The 27,191-nt window shown below is 35.5% G+C and overlaps 1 protein-coding gene across 1 annotated transcript; it reads left to right on the top strand.

Moving 5' to 3' along the window:
* The first annotated feature begins 22,811 nt into the window (after positions 1-22,811).
* LOC121217215 (uncharacterized) lies at positions 22,812-23,954 on the top strand. The gene is made up of 2 exons (XM_041092742.1): positions 22,812-22,850; positions 22,956-23,954. Exons 1-2 carry the CDS (start codon positions 22,812-22,814, stop codon positions 23,952-23,954), a joined length of 1,038 nt encoding a protein of 345 aa, XP_040948676.1.
* The last annotated feature ends 3,237 nt before the right edge of the window (positions 23,955-27,191 follow it).

The raw sequence follows: 27,191 nt of genomic DNA, 5'->3' as shown, positions 1-27,191 counted from the left end.
TGTATGAATATTGTAATATTATAATTTTGTATGAATATTGCAATTTTTTGTATGAATATTGTAATATTATAATTTTGTATGAATATTGTAATGTCGGTATATATTGTAATATTGTAATTTTTTGTATGAATATTGTAATTATTTTATAATTAATTTGTTAGTAAATTAGGATTATGTTATAAATTTATTAGTAACTTATTAGTAATTTAGTAATTTATTACTAATAAATTAAATTTTAAATAATTACAAACACAAAAATTTATAACATAATCCTAAATTTATGAGGCCTTCATTGGCGCCTAGACTTGTCCATGGGCCGAGCCGGGCCCAAAAAAATTTTCGGCCCTACTCCTAGGCCCGGGCCCGGCCCAAAATATGGGCCTGAAATTTTGTCCAGGCCCGGTCCGGGCAAAAATCATAGGCCCAAGCCCGGCCCGGCCCGGCCCATTGGCGCCTCTCAGAATGGCACCACCATTGGCGCCTCCCAGGTAGGCACCACCATTGGCGCCTCCCAGATAGGCGCCAATACTATGTATTATACGGGTTCTATACTAACCCGAAAAAGTATAAAATTATATTTTATTCAAAAAAAATTATTATTATTTTATTCATTGGCGCCTATCTAATAGGCTCCAATGAAAAAAGTAACTCATTTTGGTAAATACTTTTTCTGACACCCTATTTCAGTAAATTTTTTTTTCAACCTATTTATGTAAAAAACCCCACATTGATACTAGAACTTTTAAATATTAAAACATTTGTATTTTATGATGCATATTAGGCCTTTGTTTCAATGTATGTTGTATTATTATTAATAGCCATGTATAGTTCCTTTTACGTGTTAACGATTTCTTTGAAAGCATAATGAATTAAACATGTGTCCCTTAATTATTTTATTCATCTTTAATCAAAAAGAAAAATTTCCCAAAATAAAGAAATATTTTGCATGTTAGAAATACGAAAAAACCGTGCCCTAACTTACGAGGTTTCGACCTTTCTCGTTAAAACTAATAACAAAATATCCTTTTAAAAAATTCAAAAAAATTGAAAGGAATCTCGATAAGGCAATATCTTTGCGTTTTGGTTATTCGAGAGATCGTACCCTAACTTACAGGGTTTCGATTTTATCGCTAAACCTAAATAACAAAGTATCTTTCTTAAAATTTCAAAAATGACAAATTTCGTTATAAGGAAAGGTTTCGCGTTTAGGTGACCCAAGAAATCGTGCTCTAACTCACGGGGTTTCGATTTTTCTCAACAAACCTAAACAGCGAAATGTCTTCCTAAATTTCAAAATATGAAATATCAATAAAATTCAAGACAAGCTATGCAATATTTCGTTACTTTGGTATAAATGGGTCTGTGATCTTTTTTTAATTTGCTCAAATGATTTTTCTAAATTTACATTAATAAAAAAAATGATCGTATTTTTAAAATTGTTTTGAAATTTCAACTTCCGGCAATTAGGCATCTATTAATTGATTAGGTACCAATTTTTGGGCACATCGAGGGTGCTAACCCTTCCTCGTGCGTAACCGACTCCCGGACCCAATTTCTTAAAACATTATAGATCAAAATCATTATTTTGATAAAATCAAAATATTTTGTTAAAACAACTATTACGAGGTGATCCGGTCACACCTAAACAAAAAGGATTGGTGGCGACTCCATTTTCATTTTCACAATTTAAGTTGAACTCGTTTTATCAAAAAAATGGTTTCGAAAATAGTGAATGATTTTTCATGAAGGAAGATGTAATGGTTACCATGAGAAAAAAAAAGGATCATATTGGGGGAGCAGATATTATCCCAAAGAGATCAAGGATATCCTATGAGGGTGACACACTTATGAAAATGTCATTGGACGAGCATTGAAATAGTTGTGTTCGTAATGGTATGCCTTTAGGTAGAGCTCAGTAACGATACTATAATAGAATGAATTTGTGACGAAATGTGTTTATAAGTAACAGGCGGTAAACTAAAACTTAATTACAAATCATTTCAGCCCTCATTACATATATACAATCAGTCCCTCTGCTAGCTTGTTGAAATTAGAAATGAATTGCGAGTTTGAATAGAAATGAATAGAATGAAAAGCAAAAGAGAAATGAAAAACATTCATGAATGATTATGATTTTTTTGAAATGAAAAAATGGAATCATTTTGAAATGAATGTAGGTTTCAAAAAATGGAAATAGAATTGGAAATGGAAATGATCCATTTGCAATTCTATATGGATTACTTAAAAATGATCGGAAGAATAAGTTTATATTTTTGAGCTATTTTGAAGCCCAATTATGAAATATTGAATATATTTTCTCGAACTTTTACCAGGAGAAAATTGCCAAAAATTTTAGTAGGGGTATAATCGTCAAATTTTTATTGGGGGTAAAATAGGGTTGAGAAATTTTTTAATATAGAATATTAAAGTTTATTTTGGGAAATAGAAAATCCAAATTTGGTTGGATCACATTATAGAGTACTGAGTCAAAAGGTCCAAGAAGTACTCGTAATTGGACCCGATGTGAGAGAAGTCCAAAACCCCTCATATAACATGAAGGGGGTGACAACCCTAGTAGGAATACTAGGGTGTGTCGTCCACCCCACTACTACTCTAATTAAGAAATTATTTTTCTATTTGAAATAAGCCACTACAACAAAACAATGGTTCTACCTTTTCTTCTTATAAATAGATGACACTAGTATGGTATTATACACAACTTTGAGAGATTGTTACTCTACCAAAAAATAAAGAGAATTTATTATCAATTATTAAACATATTTTTCCTGAATAAGAATTCTACCAGTTTCTATTAAAGAAGAGAGAAATTTTATTTTAACCCTAAATAAAAGAGAAAACTTTTTATACTTTTGTGTATTCAATTGGTTCAAGCCCACACTCGAAGAAGTTCGTGGTACAAGAATAGAAGATCATTTAGTTGAAAGCCGAGAATAGCGAACATTTGCTAAGCTGAAAACACAGGTATGAATTTGGTTAGGGCTTATTGCTATAAATATCACAAACTGAGTCGATTTTCAAGATTTTAATTTTTCGTTGTGTAAAAAAATCGTTTTCAAACCGAAAATTTTTTCAATAGTACACACACTATTGAGCGTCTTTATTTTTTAAGAAAATAGTGAAATTTTATATTATAGGATTTTTTTTGGGAAAACGCATAGTTTCCTGTTATAAAATTTTCCCATTGAAAGTTAATAAAAGATTTTTTTTCTATGAACTTGGTTCAATTAATTTGAGCCCCCACTCAAACCAATTTGGGTTCGAGAATAGCTAAGAAGATCATTCGGCAGAAAGGTGGGGATTAACTTTAAACACCTCATTTAAAACACAAATATAATTTCAGTTATGGATTTATTACTATAAATATTAAAAGGGCTTAATTTAAAATAAAATCAATCTTTTGCTATGCTTAAAAATACTATTTTCTAGACTAATATTTCCAATAGGCTAGGAATCCCCAAATCCTCAAATGCTTTACGCTTGATTCTTGCTCTATCAATTGGTAGGGAGTTTTATATGGTCTTAGTTGGTACATCATTCAAAATATATCAAGTTGTTTGTAATGCAAATCCTCAAAAGAATATTGACAGTTGTGAATCACTTAACATTGAATAAACCATGCCTAGTAAAGTTCTATTCCTTCTCTCTGCTATGTTATTCACTTGTGGAGTACCCGACATAATTAATTAGGATAATATTTCATTTTCTATGAGGTATCCTAAGAAGACTTCTAATAAGTATTCCTCACCTCGGTTAGACCGAAGTGCCTTAATGGGAAAATCTAATAGTTTCTTCACTTCTGCATGAAACTCTTGGAATTTATTGTAGATTTCGCTCTTGTGGTGCATTAGATACACCAAATCATATTTGGAATAATCATCTATAAAAGTTACATGATAATCGTAACAATATCAAGTACTAACGTTCATGAGACTGCATATATCAGTGTGCACAAGTTCTAAGGGTTGAATGGTTTGTGTATCTTTTGCATTAAAAGGTCACTTGATCATTTTGCCTTTAAACTCAAAATACTATAATAACTGAATCCACAATAAAATTTTGTTTTGTCCGTTCACGCATTATTTTAATAAAAATATTCAAAATAAATTAGTAAAAAAATCACCCTGGCTCTCTTGCAAATAAGGGCAGTTGACCGTGACTTGCATCTGGTCTATCTTTCTATTCCACGCAGCAACTATCAAACATAAGAAATTAAGAGAAAAAATAGCGCAAATCCTGCTTGTCAACATTCTCATTTGCTTCATCGGCGCGCCAATTATGTAGTGGGGCGTAAGAGACGATAATGAAGGCCTAGATGATTTCACTAAAGACTTCATGTAATGTTTAATTGGCTCAATCTTACATTATTGCATGTAATGTTACATTCTAGAAGAAGATTATCTTATTTGGATTCTCAATATTCTTATCATGTAATCTCCGGTTTGCAATGGTAGATTCTTATCATGAAGATCTTTCGTTTCCTTAAACCCCTACAAAGAAATACAAACATGACTAGTGACTCTATAATCAATGACTTAGTGGTCTATTAAGTCTTTTGCTAAACAAGTTTCAATAATCAAGAGTTTCATACCTTTACCCTTAGAGGCTAGGTAATCCTTACACTCTTTGCATTTTTCCTTGCAGTGCTCTTTTTGTTATTACAAAAGAAACACTTGGACTTTTTTTTGGGTATTATTCATGTATGTTTTATGGTCTATGTTTTCATGACTGTCCCTTCCAACAATGTCGTCTGCAATGCAATATACCTTACCATTGTAACCAACACTTGTTGATAAAAATACTTAGATTTTAATAAGTTTTTAATAAAAATATTCAAAATAAATTAATAAAAAATCACCCTGGCTCTGTTGCAAATAAGGGCAGTTGACCGTGACCGTGACTTGCATCTGGTCTATCTTTCTATTCCACGCAGCAACTATCAAACATAAGAAATTAAGAGAAAAAATAGCGCAAATCCTGCTTGTCAACATTCTCATTTGCTTCATCGGCGCGCCAATTATCTAGTGGGGCGTAAGAGACGATAATGAAGGCCTAGATGATTTCGCTAAAGACTTCATGTAATGTTTAATTGGCACAAAAGAATTTGGAATTTAAATATAATCATCATTTCATATATTTTATTACTAAAATATCATGAAATTCATTTTCTTTTTCATTCATCTTAAGGTATTTCATTATTTAAATATGTAATAAAATATTAATTATTTCAAATTCCAATTTTATTAATATTTTGTTAAGATACAAAATTTAATAAAGTAAAATTTGTTTAGTCAAGAACAAAATTAAATACAAAAGCGTACTTAAATCTATCGATTTTATGAGATCTTTGAATTTTCTGGTTTTAATCTTTTAAATTAGTAGATAAGTAATTTTAAAAAGTTAAATTTACGTTAACTTTAATTCCTAATCAGCCCATTATCAGTTAGAAATTAATATTTGAATCATATTTTATTTAATAATTAAAGCTCAATAAATTTTAATTAAATTAGATCACTTCTAATTTAGATTAACTTTATTATGTGGATATTTTTCTCCTTTAAAATATCTCTTCACTTGTGTGATATTTTAATCGTACATAGTGGGGAAGTTGGAAGGTTGATAGTGAAATCCAAGTGAAGTGTTTGCATGCAGCAATACAACTGGAAAACAGCAATGAAGGGATGAATATTTAACTCTGGTTTAATAAGTTTTTCTCTCAGTTCCTCCTCAAATTACGTGTTAACCTATGTTTAAAATAATTGTAGGCGAAGGTAATGAGATTTCCCCTTATCAATTGCAACACTTTAATCAAATTGGTTTTATTTTTAAAAAAAAAATCATTTTAAGAACAAGTTTTTACAATTTATTTTTGAGTTTAAAAAAAATATAAAAATCACAACTGTCTACAAGAAATTGAGTAAGCTCGTCCCTCTAAAAAATCTGAGCAATTTAATCCATGTCAATTTTGAATGTCAGCAACTATGAATAATGGGTAAACTAAAAGTATAGTCATCCAACTATGCACTTAGTTCTATTTTGGTCACCCACCTATTAAATTTTTTTTATTTAGTCACTTGATTTTGTTAAATTAAATATTTTAATCACTCACTTGTTAGTTATCGTCAACTCAGTAATGAAAGTCAAATGTGGACTTTTTATTGGTCTAATAACAATGTCTAAATGTTGAGGGTTAAAGTTATTATTATGTCAATTAGCCGGCTGGTGATAGAAAAAGACCAAAATTGAATAGTCGAGTGATTATTTTATAAATTTTCATAGTTGGACAACCAAAAACGAAATTTATTAATAATTGGGTGACTACCCTTAACATAATGGGAGTGTTGAATTTTTTCGACTCAAGGAAGAAAAACAAATACAAACAAACTTGTAGTAGGGTTAATCAATTAAAAATATTTATTTAAATCAAATATTTTATTGGCCTTTTATTTGGATTTTTCATAAGATGACTTAATTAAAAATATTTATTTTAATCAAATTTTGTAGTATATATAGATTCATTGAGTGCTAGACCTTTCAATTAGTGTAGTATCTCTGCCAAACAATGATGAGTTTAATCCACGTCTTTTTGTTTTTAATATTTGGGACATTGGCATTGTTGACACCATTTTTTGGATGAAAACGGGGTTGACTTGGGTTTTGGAAAATGAAAACGAAAATGGGAGTCGCCACCGATCCTTTTTGATGAGGTGTGACCGGATCACCTTGAAAAGTGGTTGTTTTTAATAAACGATTTGATTTTATTAAAACAACAAGTTTGGTCCACGAAATTCAGAAAAACGGGTTCGGGAGTTGGTTACGCACGAGGAAGGATTAGCACCCTCGATACGCCCAAAATTGGTACCTAGTTGATTACTTAATGTCTTAGTGTCGAAAAATTAAAAACTTTAAAGAGATTTAAAATACGATCCTTAAAAAAACTCGAATAGCATATATTAAAATTCAAAAGGATATTTGGCAATTTGGTTAATCGAGAAATCGAAACCCAGCACCTTATGGCACGTTCCTCGAATTTCCAAACGCAAAACATTGCCTTATTTTGTAATTTTTGAAAAGATTATTAAGCAATTTGGTTGAAAGAGAAAAATCGACACCCAGCACCTTAGGGCATGTTTTCTCGAATTTCCAAAAGCTAAATATTGCCTCATTTAGAAAAATTTTCTTTTTTTGAAACATGGTATTTATGTGCATAATGGAATAATAAATAAAGTAATGTGACTAAAAATAATATGAGCAAAAAACGAACAATAAATAAAAAAGAACAAATCCATCATGTATATACAACAACAAATAAATAAATAAATAAACTAAAACATAAAAAAATGGATATATAAATAAATAAATAAATAAATGAACATAAAGTAAAATAAAATAAAATAAAATAAAATAAATAATAATAACAATAAAGGAAAATAGATAAAAATCATAAAATATGAAAATATGTTTGTACATATAAGGGAAATATATATGTATGTATATACATAAGATTATAAAAATATGAAAAAATATATATGTTGTAAAATTATTAGATATAAAAGTTTATGTAAGTATATATATGTATATTTATGAAAATGAAATATATATATATAAACATATATGCAGGTATGTGAAAATACTATATAATAAAAATATATATGTACGGGCATAATACCTATATGTATATATATATATATATGAAATAAAATTAAAACTAAAAATAGTATAAAACTAATTAATATTATCACAATAATAACGAATAAATAAAAGAAAAATAAAACTAATAATAATAATAGTAATAATATGAAATTTATTAAGAAAACAAACAAAATAACAAAAGGACTAAATTAAGCATTAAAACAAGATTCGGGGCTCAAAACGCAAAAAAACAAAAGCGGGGGGACTACTCTGAACATTCATAAAACATGGAGGGACTAGTAAAGCAAATTGCCCTTCCATTAAAATGACGTAGTTCGGGTAAGGATTAAATTGAAAACGCAAAATATTTTCGGGTAAAATTCAAAAGATTAAAAGAACCTAATTTTAAAAGCATTAAAAATCGGAAGGGCTATACGTGCAATTAGCCCTTCCATCAAAAACACGCGGATCCCCCTGGATCGGGTCGGGTCGGCCAACGGGTCAGGTCAAAACGGCGCTGTTTTGGTGCCTGAGCAGGCTGCCCAAAACGACGTCGTTTTGGAAGCCTATTTAAACTAATTTTTTTTTGAAAATTTTCATTCTTCTCTTCTTCTCCAGAAAAAAAACCAAAAAATTTCTCTCAAGTCTCTCTCCCTTTTCCAGAAGCCGGTCAGAGGTCCGGCCATCGACCGTCACACCGGCCGCCGGCGCCGCCGTGCACGGCGGCGGGGAGACCAAAAGTTTCCCCTTTTTCGCCAAATCGCCTCTCCTCGGTGAGTTTCCCTCTCTTTTTTATTATTATTTATATTATATGTATATAAATAGATGAACAAAAAAAAGAAAAAGTAAAATAAAAAATGGTAAAATATGTAAAAACGAAAAGGGTCGGAAATCACCTTTGATTTTTTTGTTTCTTATTTCTGTGAAAAACGTTACAAAAAGAAAAGGAAAATAGAATGAAAAACCCCCCTCTACAATGGTTTTTCAATCGGTTTTGTACCGAAAATAATCCCCCCCCAAAGTTACATTTTCTTTTTGCTTTTGTAGCAGATTGATACAATGTTATAGCTTCTATTATTGTTATGCTACTATTTGGTTCTGCCTTGCGTGTTTGTTTTTGTCTTTGCAGGTGAGTAGTTTGGGCGATGGCAGTTAGCAGGTAGAGAGCAGGTGGCAGAGGAGTGGCGGCAGTTGGGGTCGGTGGTTGCAGCGGCTGGAGCTAGGGTTAGGGGTTAGGGTTTGCTGTGAATTTTTTAGTTTATGGGCTGTTGTTGTTGGGCTTAGGTTTTTTTTACCATTGGGCCTAATTTGGGTAGTGGGTTTAGTTTGGGTACTAGGTCCAGGGTCAAAAATTGGTCTATACAGCTGCCCCTCTTTGCTCGTTATCGTGTAACGAGAACAGAGCAAAGACTAAGAAAGACCAATTTTTGCCCGGTCTTGCCGAATCTTGACTTCTCTTGACGCTTCTCTTCAAGTAGCTTTGTTTCAGTCCACTATGTCTTGTTGCGTCGATCCACTCCACTACACTTCAGAAAGATACAACTTGTAGTTTCAATCCACTCTGCTGCAACTTTAGGGGGATGATATTTTGGTTCTTCGATCCACTCCATTGTAATATCAGGGAGATAGGATTTGTAACTCGTAACTTTTGGAAAGTAAGATTCGTCATTGTGGCTTTAATCTTTTTAACTGCAATGTCAGAGAAACAAGATTCACCAATTTGGCTTTAATCTATTCCACTGCATCGCTTGGGGCGTAAGATTCGCTGTTGTAGCTTTAATCAAGATTCACCGATGTGGCTTTAATCTTTTTAACTGCAATGTCGGAGAAACAAGATTCACCAATTTGGCTTCAATCTATTTCACTGCATTGCTTGGGGCGTAAGATTCGTTGTTGTAGTTTTAATCAAGATTCACCGATGTGACTTTAATCTTTTTAACTGCAATGTCGGAGAAACAAGATTCACCAATTTGGCTTTAATCTATTCCACTGCATCGCTTGGGGCGTAAGATTCGCTGTTGTAGCTTTAATCAAGATTCATCGATGTGGCTTTAATCTTTTTAACTGCAATGTCGGAGAAACAAGATTCACCAATTTGGCTTCAATCTATTTCACTGCATTGCTTGGGGCGTAAGATTCGTTGTTGTAGTTTTAATCAAGATTCACCGATGTGACTTTAATCTTTTTAACTGCAATGTCGGAGAAACAAGATTCACCAATTTGGCTTTAATCTATTTCACTGCACCGCTTGGGGCGTAAGATTCGCTGTTGTAGCTTTAATCAAGATTCACCGATGTGGCTTTAATCTTTTTAACTGCAATGTCGGAGAAACAAGATTCACCAATTTGGCTTTAATCTATTCCACTGCATCGCTTGGGGCGTAAGATTCGCTGTTGTAGCTTTAATCAAGATTCACCGATGTGGCTTTAATCTTTTTAACTGCAATGTCGGGGAAACAAGATTCACCAATTTGGCTTTAATCTATTCCACTGCACCGCTTGGGGCGTAAGATTCGCTGTTGTAGCTTTAATCAAGATTCACCGATGTGGCTTTAATCTTTTTAACTGCAATGTCAGAGAAACAAGATTCACCAATTTGGCTTTAATCTATTCCACTGCATCGCTTGGGGCGTAAGATTCACTGTTGTAGCTTTAATCAAGATTCACCGATGTGGCTTTAATCTTTTCAACTGCAATGTCGGAGAAACAAGATTCACCAATTTGGCTTTAATCTATTCCACTGCATCGCTTGGGGCGTAAGATTCGCTGTTGTAGCTTTAATCAAGATTCACCGATGTGGCTTTAATCTTTTTAACTGCAATGTCGGAGAAACAAGATTCACCAATCTGGCTTTAATCTGTTCCACTGCATTGCTTGGGGCGTAAGATTCGCTGTTGTAGCTTTAATCAAGATTCACCGATGTGGCTTTAATCTTTTTAACTGCAATGTCGGAGAAACAAGATTCACCAATTTGGCTTTAATCTATTCCACTGCATCGCTTAGGGCGTAAGATTCGCTGTTGTAGCTTTAATCAAGATTCACCAATGTGGCTTTAATCTTTTTAACTACAATGTCGGAGAAACAAGATTCACCAATTTGGCTTTAATCTATTCCACTGCACCGCTTGGGGCGTAAGATTCGCTTTTGTAGCTTTAATCAAGATTCACCGATGTGGCTTTAATCTTTTTAACTGCAATGTCAGGGAAGTAAGATCCGCTGTTGTAGCTTCAATCTGTTCCACTGCAACGCTAAGAAAGTAAGATCCGCTGTTGTAGCTTCAATCTTCTTAATTGCAATGTCAGGGAAGTAAGATCTGCTGTTGTAGCTTCAATCTATTCCACTGCAATGCTAGGAAAGTAAGATCCGCTGTTGTAGCTTCAATCTTCTTAATTGCAATGTCAGGGAAGTAAGATCTGCTGTTGTAGCTTCAATCTATTCCACTGCAATGCTAGGAAAGTAAGATCCGCTGTTGTAGCTTCAATCTTCTTAATTGCAATCTATGGTTTCTTCGATCTGCTTTACTGTCAACTCAAGAAAGTAAGACCTGCCATCTTCATTGATTTGTTCTTTGGGGAAAATGACCTATATGAGCCTATTTATGCCTAGTGATCATGATCGAAATGAATCAAAATATCCTGGCTAAATGTGTATGCATTAATTCAAAATGAAAATGATCTTTTAATGTTTGAGTTGTTATTGCCCCTTTTGCTCAATAAGGCCTTATTGCCAACGTGTCCGAACGCTATCTTGTCCGGTTGGTAATGTTCATCTCTTACTTGGTCGGATTGCCCCCAGTGTATTTTTTAAAGTTCAACTCGTTGTGATTTTCAAGGTTAAGCCCATCGTAATTTGGGACAATTGAAAACCATCCTCCTTCTACTGTAAATTAGGAGTGCAGGATCTGAATTTCTTTGGCTGCTTACACCATTTCTAGGGCGTCGCACCAAAAGTTTATGCATAATTGCAAAATTTCCTTTTCCGAAGAACCTCTTCTTATCATTCGGTAATCATTGAAACCTTGTCACCAACATGACATCTTCTCATTTTGTTCAATCCTTGTTTTGACAACAAAGTTTGAAAGGATAGTCCTGATTTAGGCTTTTCCTTCTTAGATATTTCACCCTTTAAACTTGGTGTTTTCTAAACAATAGTCCTATTTCAGGTTCCTATATTATTTCGAAACTTCTAGAGTAATATGCAAACTTCCCTTGTGAAAGTAATATTTGTCCATTAATCATTATTCCAATGCAACATGCTTGCAAAAAGGGTTATAACAATGGATAAGAATAAAGATGGTTCTGAGCATAGCTCAAAATGAATAAATTATCAAAAATAGTAAAGAATGATAATAATAAAAAATTTTATTGGGAATGTATATCTTAGAAAAGAAAAAGTATTCCAAGAACAACAAATTTAATATATAAATAATATGAAGGTTGGGTGCCCCAGATATCGCAGCTTGAATTTCTCTGTACAAACTTTCTGAAGACATGTGTTTAGGAGATCAACAGGACTTTGTCGATGCCCCAAGATGTCGCCTACCCTTTCCTACTGATTCAGGTGTAGCAAGATCACCATATGCCCCGATCTGATCAAAATTTGAGCTGTTCTGATCGCCTCATCCCCTAATTTGATCCAAATTTTGAGTCGCTCTGATCACTTAATGTCCCATTATGATCAAAAGTTTGAGCCGCCCTTTCCAGGTTTTCAAGTCAAATCCCCTTTGGTCTCAAGGTGCCCTTTGCGGGTTTTCACCTTGGCCTCTCCCCTTTTTTTTTCTTTTTTTTGAACTCATTGGATTAGGCATGTCCTCGTTATCCTTTCCGATCAAGATTGACGCTTTTCCAGATAAGGCCTTCCACATAAGGTTCTTCCCATCTTGGCATGAAGTTCTTTTTGTGTGAGAAGGATCTTCTTCGATACTAGGTCCTCTCATGGAATTCTCTTCTTCTTCTCCCTCTTTTTTTTTGCTCACATCATTTGTTTTTGGCGCATTTGACCATGATGGATAACTTTGAACATTCCTCCTCGATCAGGATTGGGTCCAAAAACTCAAAAAGAATCTCGTCTTCAATCACAATAGGCCCAAGAGAACGACATTGCCCCAACAGAGTTTTTTTTTCAAAGTGCCCTTTGCGGATTTTTACCTTGGTCTTTTCTTCTTCTTTAAACGAAGTGTTTCTTTACTGGATCCGAGTTTATAGGATTGGCAATCTCTCTCAGGATCAGTGCTCCTCTAAAAATGGTCTTCTTTACAACATAGAGACATTCCTGGTTTGGCATTCATTTCCCTTTAGAATCCTTTCGTTAAGGAAGAGTCTTTTCAACATCCAACCCTCTCGTGGAATTCTCTGAGACGAGCCTATTTATTATGGGCTCCTATTATTTATTTATGGTACATCCGACCCTTATTAATAACTTTTAACCCTTTTCCTAAGGCAACTACTCACATCGCGATTGGATGCAAGTAATAAAGGGATTTTAATAGGTAAAACTACCTCAATCCTGTAGACCAAAAAGAGAGGTGTTGCCCTAGTACAGATATTCGACAAACAAGGAGGGCAAATGGTAATTTCTCATGCCAGTCCCTATTCACCTCTAGGTAATTCGATGACAAAATATGGTGTCTGCTTCTGAATTGATTTCAGACCTCAGTTATCGTGCTATCATTTAAGTTCAATGCATTTTCATATATCATCCTCTCTGAAATTCTGTATCGGTATAGGATGACCTTGATCCATGCAGTAGCCTCTCAAAAATGAAGCAATGCCCATTAGAAGTCTTCGATAATGGTGATGTCCATGCTCCATTTTGCTCAAAATTTGAGTCGCCCTTTTTCGGATTTTTAACTCAGATCCACCTTTGGTCAAAGCGCCCTTTGCGGGTTTTCGCCTTAACCTCTCCTTTTTATTTTTCTTTTTCTATTTTCTTCTTTTTTCTTTTGACTTTGATTTTTTATTTTTGTTTTTGTTTTTTTGTTTTTTGTTTTTTTTTGAGTCTGAACTGATGAGATTAGGCAAGTCTTGGTCATGCTTTTCGACCAGAATCAATGTTATTCTAAAGTCTTCCACATAAGATCTTCCACTTTCATCTTGTATGTGAGAAACCTTCTTTGGTACCAGATTTCTTTTATAGAGCCCTTTTGGGATGCAACTACGACAGAAAACTTTTGGATCTTCCTTTTTAATCCGGACAAAATCCAACAATATCTTGAAGGGATGGAAACTCAACTTCAAATGGGCAAAGCTATGCTGACTCAACGAGAGAGGCATTGCCCCGGCAAAGAATTGCATCGTTCGCACTGTAAATTTCTGACATCGTGCTGTTGTGCAGGCTTTATTATAAGAATTGAGGCATACCCTGGTATGATCATACAAAAACCTTCTTTGATACCAGATTTCTTTCATAGAGCCCTTTTGGGACACAACTACGATAGAAAACTTTAGATCTTCCTCTTTAATTAGGATAAAATCCAGAAACATCTTGAAGGGATGGGAACTTGACTTCAAATGGGCAAAGCTATGCTGACTCAACGAGAGAGGCATTGCCCCGGCAAAGAATTGCATCATTCGCACTGCGAATTTCTGACATCATGCTGTTGTGTAGATTTTATTATAAGAACCGAGGCATACCCTGGTATGATCATACAAAGACATCTTTGAACTCTAGAGGTAACTCAACAAGGTTTTGCTTCGTCTCTGTGGTTAGGTCAATTCTAGTCTTCACCAAGTTGACAAATTCTAATGATTCCTTGAGAGGTAGGACCTGTTTATCCTCTTATTCTACCATCCTCAACAACTCCAGAGATAGGCTACAATCTATGTCATCTTCAAAGGCGTGAGATCCCTCTAAACACATGTCTCACTTAAAAGGAGATTCTAAGTCTGTAGCAGTGTCATTCATGTCGTTGATATCCAGGGCCCTACTGTAGGTACAAAAGAATATACAAAGAATGTATGAATTTAAGAATAATTATCTGCACAGTATGATTATGAATGAAAAAAATGATTTGGATGAAAGAATAAAAGAATAATCATTCAAGAAATGAAAAATATTGGTTCAAAAGATCGCAAAGATGCATTCCATTAAAATAATGACGTTCAGACATGAGTCTATTTCACAAAAGACTTCTTGTTGCCTCTAGGCTAAAAGCAACAAGTGTGTTTTAAATATTACTCTGAGTAAGCTCTAAATACTACAGGGGTTCCTTTAGAACGCTCCCAAGTTTATAAGGGCGAACATCTAATAAGATCTCTTCTCCGGTTGCTTCTTTGTATTCGGCACTGATGTGAGCGTTTCCCAACATCTCTTCATTCATCGCATTCCTTTCATTATCCGTATGATTGAGTAGCGGGTTTTCTATACTGAGTGAATCCTCAAATTTGACGATGCTCATATTGATAAATCTTTCGACCAGCTTTTTAAAGGCAGTGCAGTTTTCTATAGAATGCCCTGTAATTCCAGCATGATAGTCACATTGCGCATTTATGTCATACCATTTAGGGTACGGAGGTTGTAAAGGCTTCAAGTAGAAAGGGGAGACAACATGTGCGTCAAATAAACTCTGATACAACTCCTGGTACGACATTAGGATCGGTGTAAATTGAGACTTCTTAATGATTTGCTTAGTGCCAGATTCATGTCTTGGGGATATCTGATGGCCAGTAACAACCGACCTTTGCTGACCTGCGGTAATCGGCTTTGAATAACCCTCATTATGCCTACCCGCATTGCTCACTTCATTTTTCCTCTTCCTCGAGACCTTTGAAGTATTGTTTTGGGAGTTCCATTCTTGCCCTTTCTGTTTGTAATGATCTTCGAATTCTTTTGAGAACTCTACCCTTGCCTATTTTGTTCCCGCTAGATCATCAAGGACAGCAAAATTAGTTAGATTGCCCCTTAGATTGGAACCTAAACCTGTTGCGAAATTCACCGGTGTCGAGGTATTGGTTTGGATGTTGACAGTTACCCTTTGTGGATATGTGTTTGGTTGTGCTTGGATGTCGGTTGGAGTAAAGTTTGGAAGATATGCAGGACCTTCATTATCATTCCCAAAGTGGACCACGGGGTTTTTTCCTTTCTCCAACCTCATATCCAACAACTGTGTTAACTGGCTCATCAGATTTCTCTGGACTCCTAGCATCTGATCCTTCACATCTTGTTGAAATTTGGCCAATTGCTCTAGCATCTGTATCTGCATTCGCTCTAATCTGTCCAACCTTTGGTCCATTCCTTTAGTTTCTATTCGGGTACCGCAAAAATGTTGGTTTTCCAGACTTTCTGAAATAATTTTACCTAATTAGGGTCACTTCGTGAAAATCTAATGCATATGATGCAATGTAATGCAAATGCATGAAATGAATGCCTAAAGAGACGTTGATTCTGATTCAATTACATTTAGGAAACTTTTCTAGAAAGCAAATTCCCTTACATAAAACAGATACATGTACGACCTCACCCTCATATTCCAAGAAACAACATCGGTCTTTTTCTTCATCCGCATGTTTGAGGTAATCTCGCCAATAGATGCCATTGCTAGCTCATTTTCTTGATCTTCGTCGCGATCCATCATCTGCCCATCTTCATAAGGCTCATCAACTTTTCGAAGGCTTTTGGACAATCGTCTCAAACCCTTAGGCCACGAAGTAAAGATCACGCACTCCTTCATCGCCCTTCTTGTGTTCTCAGAATATATTTGGAAAGTCGTATTGTTTTCCACTTTATCAAGGAATCCGTATTCCATGACCAGCTTTCTAATTTAGTATCGGACTTGAATCAATGTCTCTTTCCTAAGATGCAGATGCGATGCAATCATAATCAAATCACAATAAGAGGGGTTAGTACAAAAATAAACAAGGAGAACAGAAAGTACCTAATCGGGTGACTACTAGGGGTTTGGAGTGGCTCTATCTAGGCTAAGTTCCTAAGTCCACTATATGAGGTTTGGCTCTAAAGATAAGGTACCCGAACCAGCAGATTACTCGATCTTCACCCATTATAGGCCCATAAAGACCGAGTTCGGTTCAGGGGAATACATTTCCCTCTGGCTGCACGGAGATGAAAATCTCACGAAGACATAGGTACGGATGTATCCCGAAAGTGATCCACTATCCTGCATGGAGGTGAAAACCTCACGAAGGAGTAGCTTGTCACTCCCACTTAAAAGGTGTGACCAACGGTCATGCAATGCAACGCATAAAGATATAAATTTTAAAATACAAAACATGATAAAAACTATAGCTCAAAACAAATGAAATGCAATGAGAGGATCGTATATTTAAATCAAATTTTCAACTTTCGACAAAAAGACAAGAAATAATCAACTCATGGCTTGACTCTCTTATTTAAAGTCCCCAGTGGAGTCGCCAAGCTGTTGACACCATTTTTTGGATGAAAACGGGGTCGACTTGGGTTTTGGAAAATGAAAACGAAAATGGGAGTCGCCGCCGATCCTTTTTGATGAGGTGTGATCGGATCACCTTGAAAAGTGGTTGTTTTTAATAAACGATTTGATTTTATTAAAACAACAAGTTTGGTCCACGAAATTCAGAAAAATGGGTTCGGGAGTCGGTTACGCACGAGGAAGGATTAGCACCCTCGATACGCCCAAAATTGGTACCTAGTTGATTACTTAATGTCTTAGTGTCGAAAAATTAAAAACTTTAAAGAGATTTAAAATACGATCCTTAAAAAAACTCGAATAGCATATATTAAAATTCAAAAGGATATTTGACAATTTGGTTAAACGAGAAATCCAAACCCAGCACCTTAGGGCACGTTTCTCGAATTTCCAAACGCAAAAAATTGCCTTATTTTGTAATTTTTGAAAAGAATATTAAGCAATTTGGTTGAACGAGAAAAATCGACACCCAGCACCTTAGGGCATGTTTTCTCGAATTTCCAAAAGCTAAATATTGCCTCATTTAGAAAAATTTTCTTTTTTTGAAACATGGTATTTATGTGCATAATGGAATAATAAATAAAGTAATGTGACTAAAAATAATATGAGCAAAAAACGAACAATAAATAAAAAAGAACAAATCCATCATGTATATACAACAACAAATAAATAAATAAATAAACTAAAACATAAAAAAATGGATATATAAATAAATAAATAAATGAACATAAAGTAAAATAAAATAAAATAAAATAAAATAAATAATAATAACAATAAAGGAAAATAGATAAAAATCATAAAATATGAAAATATGTTTGTACATATAAGGGAAATATATATGTATGTATATACATAAGATTATAAAAATATGAAAAAATATATATGTTGTAAAATTATTAGATATAAAAGTTTATGTAAGTATATATATGTATATTTATGAAAATGAAATATATATATATATAAACATATATGCAGGTATGTGAAAATACTATATAATAAAAATATATATGTACGGGCATAATACCTATATGTATATATATATATATGAAATAAAATTAAAACTAAAAATAGTATAAAACTAATTAATATTATCACAATAATAACGAATAAATAAAAGAAAAATAAAACTAATAATAATAATAGTAATAATATGAAATTTATTAAGAAAACAAACAAAATAACAAAAGGACTAAATTAAGCATTAAAACAAGATTCGGGGCTCAAAACGCAAAAAAACAAAAGCGGGGGGACTACTCTGAACATTCATAAGACATGGAGGGACTAGTAAAGCAAATTGCCCTTCCATTAAAATGACGTAGTTCGGGTAAGGATTAAATTGAAAACGCAAAATATTTTCGGGTAAAATTCAAAAGATTAAAAGAACCTAATTTTAAAAGCATTAAAAATCGGAAGGGCTAAACGTGCAATTAGCCCTTCCGTCAAAAACACGTGGATCCCCCTGGATCGGGTCGGGTCGGCCAATGGGTCAGGTCAAAACGGCACCGTTTTGGTGCCTGAGCAGGCTGCCCAAAACGACGTCGTTTTGGAAGCCTATTTAAACTAATTTTTTTTCAAAATTTTCATTCTTCTCTTCTTCTCCAGAAAAAAACCAAAAACTTTCTCTCAAGTCTCTCTCCCTTTTCTAGAAGCCGGTCAGAGGTCCGGCCATCGACCGTCACACCGGCCGCCGGCGCCGCCGTGCACGGCGGTGGGGAGACCAAAAGTTTCCCCTTTTTCGCCGAATCGCCTTTCCTCGGTGAGTTTCCCTCTCTTATTATTATTTATATTATATGTATATAAATAGATGAACAAAAACAAGAAAAAGAAAAATAAAAAATGGTAAAATATGTAAAAACGAAAAGGGTCGGAAATCACCTTTGATTTTTTTGTTTCTTATTTCTGTGAAAAACGTTACAAAAAGAAAAGGAAAATAGAATGAAAAACCCCCCTCTACAATGGTTTTTCAATCGGTTTTGTACCGAAAATAATCCCCCCCCCAAAGTTACATTTTCTTTTTGCTTTTATAGCAGATTGATACAATGTTGTAGCTTCTATTATTGTTATGCTACTATTTGGTTCTGCCTTGCGTGTTTGTTTCTGTCCTTGCAGGTGAGCAGTTTGGGCAATGGCAGAAAGCAGGTAGAGAGCACGTGGCAGAGGAGTGGCGGCAGTTGGGGTCGGTGGCTGCAGCGGCTGGAGCTAGGGTTAGGGGTTAGGGTTTGTTGTGAATTTTTTAGTTTATGGGCTGTTGTTGTTGGGCTTAGGTTTTTTTTTTACCATTGGGCCTAATTTTGGTAGTGGGTTTAGTTTGGGTACTAGGTCCAGGGTCAAAAATTGGTCTGTACAGGCATCTCTTGCGATGTCCCGAACAATCCATGAAACCTTCATTGTTGACAAACATGAGTAATGGATGGTTGATTATAATCGAAAATATGAGAGCAAATTAGAGAAGGAGAAGCGTCTTAATATATTCAAGGAAAACTTGAAATATATTGAGAGCTTCAACAATGGCGGATGTACAGCCCAATATATTGCCTGGGCCCACTACCCAAAATTTCAGTACCAAACCCACTTAATCTAAAAACCCCAGCCCATTTCCAATAGACCTAAAACCCAATACAACATAACCCATAAACACCCCAACCCAAAAATAGACCCTAAACAAAACCAAATTTGCACCCAAACCCGAAGCCCAAACAAGCCCAAATTAAAAATAGCCTAACAGGCCCAAAAGACAATAGCCAAACTAGGGTTTCAGTTTTCTGAAGCCCTAGCTGTCGCCAGGTACCCATCCTGCCTCTGACCAGCGCCGCAAGCCACCAACTGCTGCGCCGCACCTACTGCCACCTGCAAAGAAGAAAGAAGGGACAATCATAGCAATGGAGAATGATGACACAATCGGCTATAAAAAGCCAGCAATATGTAATTTTAGGGGGGTTTTTTTTTGAACAACTTCTGTAACACAAAAAAAAAGAAACAGATATTAAGAAACAAAAAGAAATAAAAAAGGAGAAATATTGAAAGGTGATTATCGGTATTATTTTACTTTAGATTGCTTTTTTTTTCATTTATTTTTTATTTTTTCTACATCTACAAACAAAGGAACGTTTTAAAAGAAAAAGAAAGGGGACGGAGTACCTGAATCGCTCCGCTTGCGACGTCGCCGGAGTTCTTTTCGGGTTACCGAAATCGGACCATGAAGGCGACGTTCAGGGCTTTGATCCGCAACCCCAAGGTCCTGAAGCCTGGCCTTTAACCGGTCCCTTAAACGAGGTTAAGAGAAACGACCGATTTGAGCCTCCGACCACCGCGCGTGGCGGGATCAATGGAGGCCTGTTCGGCCAAGGAGAAGGGATGCTGAGGGGTTTTCCCTTTTATTCTTTTAGAGGCAGTAAAGAATGAAGTTTTCAGAAAAAAATTTGTTTTAAATAAAGTTTGCAAAACGGTACCGTTTAAGGCACCCCTGACCCGCGCGGTGACCCGACCCAGGGGAGGATCCGCGTGTTTTCTGCAAATGGGGTATTTGCACAATAAGTCCCTTCGATTTTGTGGCACTTTTGGGGCAGTTTTCTGTATTTTTGCAATTTAGCCCTGAAATTTTATTTCTGTTTTATATTAGTCCCCTGAAACGCCACGTTTTAAGATTTTGGTTTATTTATTATTTTGGTCCCTCTATGTTTGGCGCGTGTTGCAATTTAGTCTTTCTTTCGTTTTTTTATTTCGATTTTACCCAGTACTTTTGTTTTTATCCTTATTTAGTCCATCTGTTTTGTTTTTGTATTTTTATTTTTATACTTATCTGTTTATTGTATTTTTATATCACATTGTTATTTTAGTATTATTATTATTATTATTATTATTATTATCTTCACTATTGTTATTAGCATATTTATGAATATTATTGTTATTATTGTTATGTTTTTTATTTATATTTATATATGTAAATTTTAGATATGTGTGTTTTATTATACTATGATTATTATAATTGTTTATATATACGTATATATATATATTTTAACTTATTTAATACAAATACTTATTTTTTTTTCATACATGTATATCTATATTTCATAATCTATGTATATATACATGCTTACATATTCTTATATACATGCATATATTTTCCATATTTTCATAGTTTTATACATATATGTACGTATTTATATATATTTTGTACTGTGTTAATTTTGTTCATTTTTTTATGTCTATTATTGTTTATTTTCTTACTTTAGTTTCATATTATTTGTTACTTTGCCCGTATGATTATTTTTTATTGTTTATTGTTTATTTGTTTCATTTTATTTACATTGCATCATTATTGTTATTTTACATCCATTTTACTCGAATTTATTAAGAACAAAAAATTTCAAAATAAAAGCAACACTCGGTATTTGGGATCTTCGAGAGAATCGAGCCCTAACATCTTGGGTTATGATTTTCTTTGATGAATCTAAATAATCGAGGTTACTTTTTTTAAATGAAAATAAAAATAAATAAAAGCTCATTATCGAGAATTCAATATGTCGTGTCCTAACGCATTGGATGTGACACGTTGATTTTTCGAGATGAGGATTTTCTTAGAAACAACCAAGGTAATGTTCAATGTTCGGAATGTTGAGAAATTGTGCCCTAACGTATTGGGTTACAATTTTCTCATTTGACCCAGACAATTGAATATCCTTTTTTTTAAATTTTATCGTAGGAGTTTTTTAGTATAAGCAACCTATTTCATACAAGACATTTTAATACAAGGATCGTATTTTTAAATTTCTTTAAAGTTTTCAGTAATCAACTAAGACATTAAGACATTAAGACATTAAGTAATCAACTAAGACATTAAGACATTAAGACATTAAGTAATCAACTAGGTACCAATTTTGGCCGTATCGAGGGTGCTAATCCTTCCCCGTGCGTAACCGACTCCCGAACCCGTTTTTCTAAATTTCGTGGACCAAACTTGTTGTTTTAATAAAATCAAACCGTTTATTAAAAACAACCACTTTTCGAGGTGATCCAATGACACCTTATCAAAAAGGATTGGTGGCGACTCCCGTTTTCGTTTTCATTTTCAAAACCCAAGTCGACCCCGTTTTCATCAAAAAAATAGTGTCAACAGCTTGGCGACTCCGCTGGGGATACCAAAATAAGAGAGTCAAGCCACAAGTTGATTACTTTTTATCTTTTTGTCGAAAATTGAAAATTTGGTTTAAATTTACGATCATTTCATCGCATTTCATTTTTTTTAATTTTCATCATTGTGGTCTATAATTGCTCTGTTTGTTTAAATTTTGGTATCTTTTGCATTGCATTGCATGACCGTTGGTCACACCCTTTAAGTGGGAGTGAGAAGCTAGTCCTTCGTGAGGTTTTCACCTCCGTGCAGGATAGTGGATCGCTTTCGGGATACATCCGTACCTATGTCTTTGTGAGATTTTCATCTCGTGCAGCCATAGGGAAATGTATTCCCCTAAACCGAACTCGGTCCGTATGAGCCTATAATGGGTGAGGATCAAGGAATCTGCTGGTTCGGGTACATTTTCTTTAGAAGCCAAACCACATATAGCGAACCTTAGGAACCCACTCTAGGTAGAACCAATTCAAACCCCTAGTATATACGTAAATAGGTGCTTTATTATTTATTGCTTGTATTGGATTTTATTCTTATACTAATTTATTGTGTTTTGTTTTGACTGCATGGTATACATGGCATTTCATTATAAAAGGCGTTGATTCACATTCGGTTACTAGATAGAAAGCTAATCATGGAAAGTGAATTTCTTGATAAAGTGGAAGATAATGCGGTTTTCCGAATATGGTCAGAAAAATCGTAACTCGAGAAAGGAGATAGTTTGACGGAAGGGTACACGTCAGAGTTATCAGACTTCACTTATATCAATGTAACTCAGAATAATTTCCGGGAGTTGAAAGAAATATGGGCCCAGTGGGATGATGAAGTCAAACAATTGTTTTACTCTAATTATGGCGACTTGCCTTATTTGCTTGATATTAAAGTGGACGAGCATTTGTTTCGAGCTCTGGCCCAATTTTGGAATCCCGCTTATAGATGCTTTACTTTTGGAGAGATAGACTTGGTGCCTACCATAGAGGAATATACAGCCTTACTGCATTGCCCAAGGTTTCAGGCAGATAAAGTCTATTCTAAAGCCGTCAATGTCCCGACTTTTGTGAAGAAGCTAGTGAACATCTTGGGAATGAGTGAACAATGGGTCTCAATGCGGGTCAAACAAAAAGGGAAAAATAAGTGTATTCCCTGGAGAAGTCTGCGTGATTTGATTTTAGCTCACCCTGATACGAAGAAAAAAGTCGATGTTTTTGCTTTGAGCATTTATGGGCTGATGATTTTCCCTAGAGCGTTGGGGTATATAGACGAGGCAGTTACTGATTTGTTTGATCGACTGGACAAGAGGGTCACACCTGTTCTACTAATTTTGGCTGAGACATTCAGATCTTTAAGTGTGTGCCGAAGTGCGGGGGAGGGAAGATTCATTGGATGTGCACAGCTCTTGTTAGTATGGTTCCACAGTCACTTCTGGAAAGTGGATAAAGTTTCTTACCGAGTATTCTCCAAGAATTATTCTCCATTGAAAGAATTAGCAGCCATGCCGAGACGTGACAACATTACCGTGGAAAGATGGATAGCGATTCTTCAAAATCTCAAAGATGAAGATGTTGAATGGAAAGCTCATTGGATGGTGCCCGATGAGATCTTGTATCGATGTGGGAATTTCGACTGGGTCCCTTTACTTAGGATTTGGGGAGCTGTTGGCTATGCGCCATTGATGGTACTGAAACAATATGGGTCAAGACAGTTCGTGCCTACCACCCAAGGACTAGCTCAGTGCCAGTTTTCATATAAAGATGATGGTTACGAGAAGAAGATTTGAGAGATGACCAATGCTTGGAGGCAAACTCATCGGATGAAACAATTTACTGTGGGAGCAATGACGACCCTAGGGGATTAATGATAACATCCCCGGGCCAAGAGAAGATTGCATTCGATCCATAGAGGAACATTTGCGAGTAGTTCCATCAGAATTAGAGATCATCAAACAGGATTTTGAAAAATGAAGTTTGGAATTGGAAAAGAAGATAGAGCAGCTAGAAGAGGAAAATATGCGTTTAGGACTAGATGTCGATATCCACAAGTTGGAAGCTGAAAAGTTGAGGAAAGGGAAAAACAAGGCTGAAAAGGATTTAGATAGTCTAAAAATAGATTATAAGAAGCTACATTCGTCACTGAGAACTGCGGGTTTAGGTAAAACATCAGAGCAATGGCGACAAGAGATCAAGGAAGAAAAGGCCAAAGCTGTTCAGTGGGAAAAGAAATTTCAAGATGCCCGAGCTCGAGAAAGTGCTTTGGAGAAGAATTTGTTAGAATGCCGAAATGAAGAAGCAAGATGAAAAGCCCAGATAGCTGAGTTGGAAAGGTCGCTTCACTTGTGCCGTAATCGTAACTCTATGATCGAGCTAAGAGTAAGTTTGAGCAAAATTGAAGAATTGAAGGAAAAGATAGAAGAACTTGAAGACGCATTGCGAAATTCTGAATTACGAGTAGAACTTCTTGAAAGACGTAATGAACAGTACCAAGAGCAGCTCCATCATCTTCAAAGTTAGATTAGAGATAGAGATTACGTTATGGGCGAAGCTGTGACTCAAGTGCGGAAAGTGGCTGGCCATCTACAAACCTTAGCGGTTCAGGCTGAAATACTGAGTTTGAAATATGAGTCAGAGTCAAGTCGGGGTCGAGAGTTAGCTTGGCTCCTTAAGAGGGTTAAGGCTTTGAGCATAAAGGCAAAGTCGTATATGTAATCCACTTTATGTAAAGAAATTTGTTTTCTAGTCAAGCTTTTTTGATGTAATTGAATTAGAATCAATGCCTTTTCTTTGCATTCATTCATTTGCATTGCATTTTTATCATATGCATTAAAGTTTCAAAAAAAAAAATAATAATAAAGTGCTCTAATTAATGACAGTTACCCTGGAAATCAACGAAGATCTGTCAACTAGATATCATTACGGTACTCGCCGGAGAACCAAAGAAATGGATCAAAGACTAGAGAAATTAGAGCAATTGCAAGAACAGATGCAAGCTCAGATGCATGAAAAACTAGCCAAACTGCAGCAAGATATGGAAGCATCCCAAAGAGAATTATTGTATCAATGAAAACAGTTGACGGCTGGGGGGCACGATAAGGGGAAGAGCCCTGCGGTAAATTCTGGTGATGATCACGAAGACCCTGCCTACCCTCCAGGTTTTGCCCCCACTAATGTCCAGACGCAACAAGGGTTGTACCCACAGAGGGTACCTGTCACCATTAGATCCCAATACCAAGTTGGTGCCCCAGCATTGATGAACTTCCCAACAGGTTCGGTTTCTAATCCCGGGGATAATCCTATTAATCCCGTGGTTCTGGATCTAGACGACGCAGTAGAAATAGAGAAGACAAGAGTAGACCTGCCAAAACAATTAGAAGACCGATGTAAATGGTTAGAGGAGAAGTTTCAAGCCATGGAGAATGCCGATTACCATCGAGGAATGGGCACTAAAGATTTGAGCCTGGTACCTGACCTGGTGCTCCCTCCCAAATTTAAAATGCCGGAGTTTGAGAAGTAGAACGGGACCAGTTGTCCCGAAGCCCATATCACTATGTTTCGTAGGAGGATGATGGGATACATCAAAAATGACCCATTGCTGATTCATTGCTTCCAGGACAGTTTGATAGGGTCAGCGGCTAGATGGTACATCCAATTAAGTCGGGCCAACATTCATTCATGGAAGGATTTGGTGCAAGCCTTTATGAAGCAGTATAGACACGTGATGGATATAGCGGCCGATTGAATTGTATTGCAAAACATGGAAAAGAAGCCTAATGAGAGTTTCCGGTAATATGCTCAGAGATGGAGGGAAGTGGCTGCACAAGTTCAACCACCACTTTTAGAGAAAGAGATAACTATGCTTTTTATCAATACTCTAAAGGGTCCATTTCTTGGCCACATGTTGGGCAATGCCACTAAAAGCTTTTCAGACATAGTGATGTCTGGAGAAATGATAGAGAATGCCATAAGATGCGTCAAGATAGAAGCGAGAGAAAGTACTAAAAGGTCAGCACCAAGAAAAAAAGAGCATGAGATAAACAATGCAAGTATGTTTAACAGGGGCCATTCTAAATCAATCACGGTGGGGCAGGCCAGAGCAGTAACCGCTAATCAGCAAGGTTCTTCGAAACAGGAATCTAATCAAAGGTCAAACGTAGAGAAAACTCAATTCACACCCATCCCAGTGACGTATAGGGAATTGTACCAAAACTTATTCGATGCACATGTGGTATCTCCATTTTACCTGAAACCAATGCAACCTCCATACCCTAAGTGGTATGATACAAATGCCCAATGCGAGTATCACGCGGGGACTAAGGGGAACTCGATTGAGAACTGCACTGCATTCAAGAAGTTAGTTGAAAAACTTATCAATTTGGGGATCGTAAAGATTGGTGATTCATCAGGACCGAATGTAGCAGAGAATCCGTTGCCCAACCATGATAATAAAGGGGTGAATGCGATAATTGAGTCTGGAGGAAGGAGAGTCAAAGCCAACATAACAGAGATAAAGACCCCCTTGAATGGGTTTGGAAACAAATGATGAAAAGAGGTCTCATCAAGCAAGGTTCAATAGAAAGACCTGAAAGAGCAAGGAAGTTTTGTGAGTTTCATGCAGAAGAAAGCCATGGCATCCAAGAATGCACCGAGTTCAGATCCATGGTGCAAAACTTAATGGATAACAAAGAGTTGGAGTTTTATGAAGAGATTAAGGGACTAAAAGAAAGAGAGGTTTATGTTGCAGAAGAAGGATCTACGGGGAAAGCCCAAAAGGCTAATCACCCGGTGGTAATTATTTCAAAACCAATGAGCAGAGAATCTGGAATACAAATAGCACCAAAGGTCATAATCCAAAAACCTGTATCCTTTCCCTACAAGGATAGTAAAAAGGTTCCTTGGAATTACGACTGCAATGTAACAATCCCAGGAGAAGAGAGCTTGGTAAATGCTTCAGGAGAAGATGAAGGATTCTATACACGAAGTGGAAAATGCTATGACCCGACAAACGCAAGAGTGGAATCTGG

This window comes from Gossypium hirsutum, chromosome D05, assembly GCF_007990345.1.
Source record: "Gossypium hirsutum isolate 1008001.06 chromosome D05, Gossypium_hirsutum_v2.1, whole genome shotgun sequence".
In the NCBI taxonomy this organism is placed as follows: Eukaryota; Viridiplantae; Streptophyta; class Magnoliopsida; order Malvales; family Malvaceae; genus Gossypium; species Gossypium hirsutum.
The sequence above is the reverse complement of the archived record's forward strand: the minus strand, read 5'-3'. Positions and strand labels throughout refer to the sequence as shown.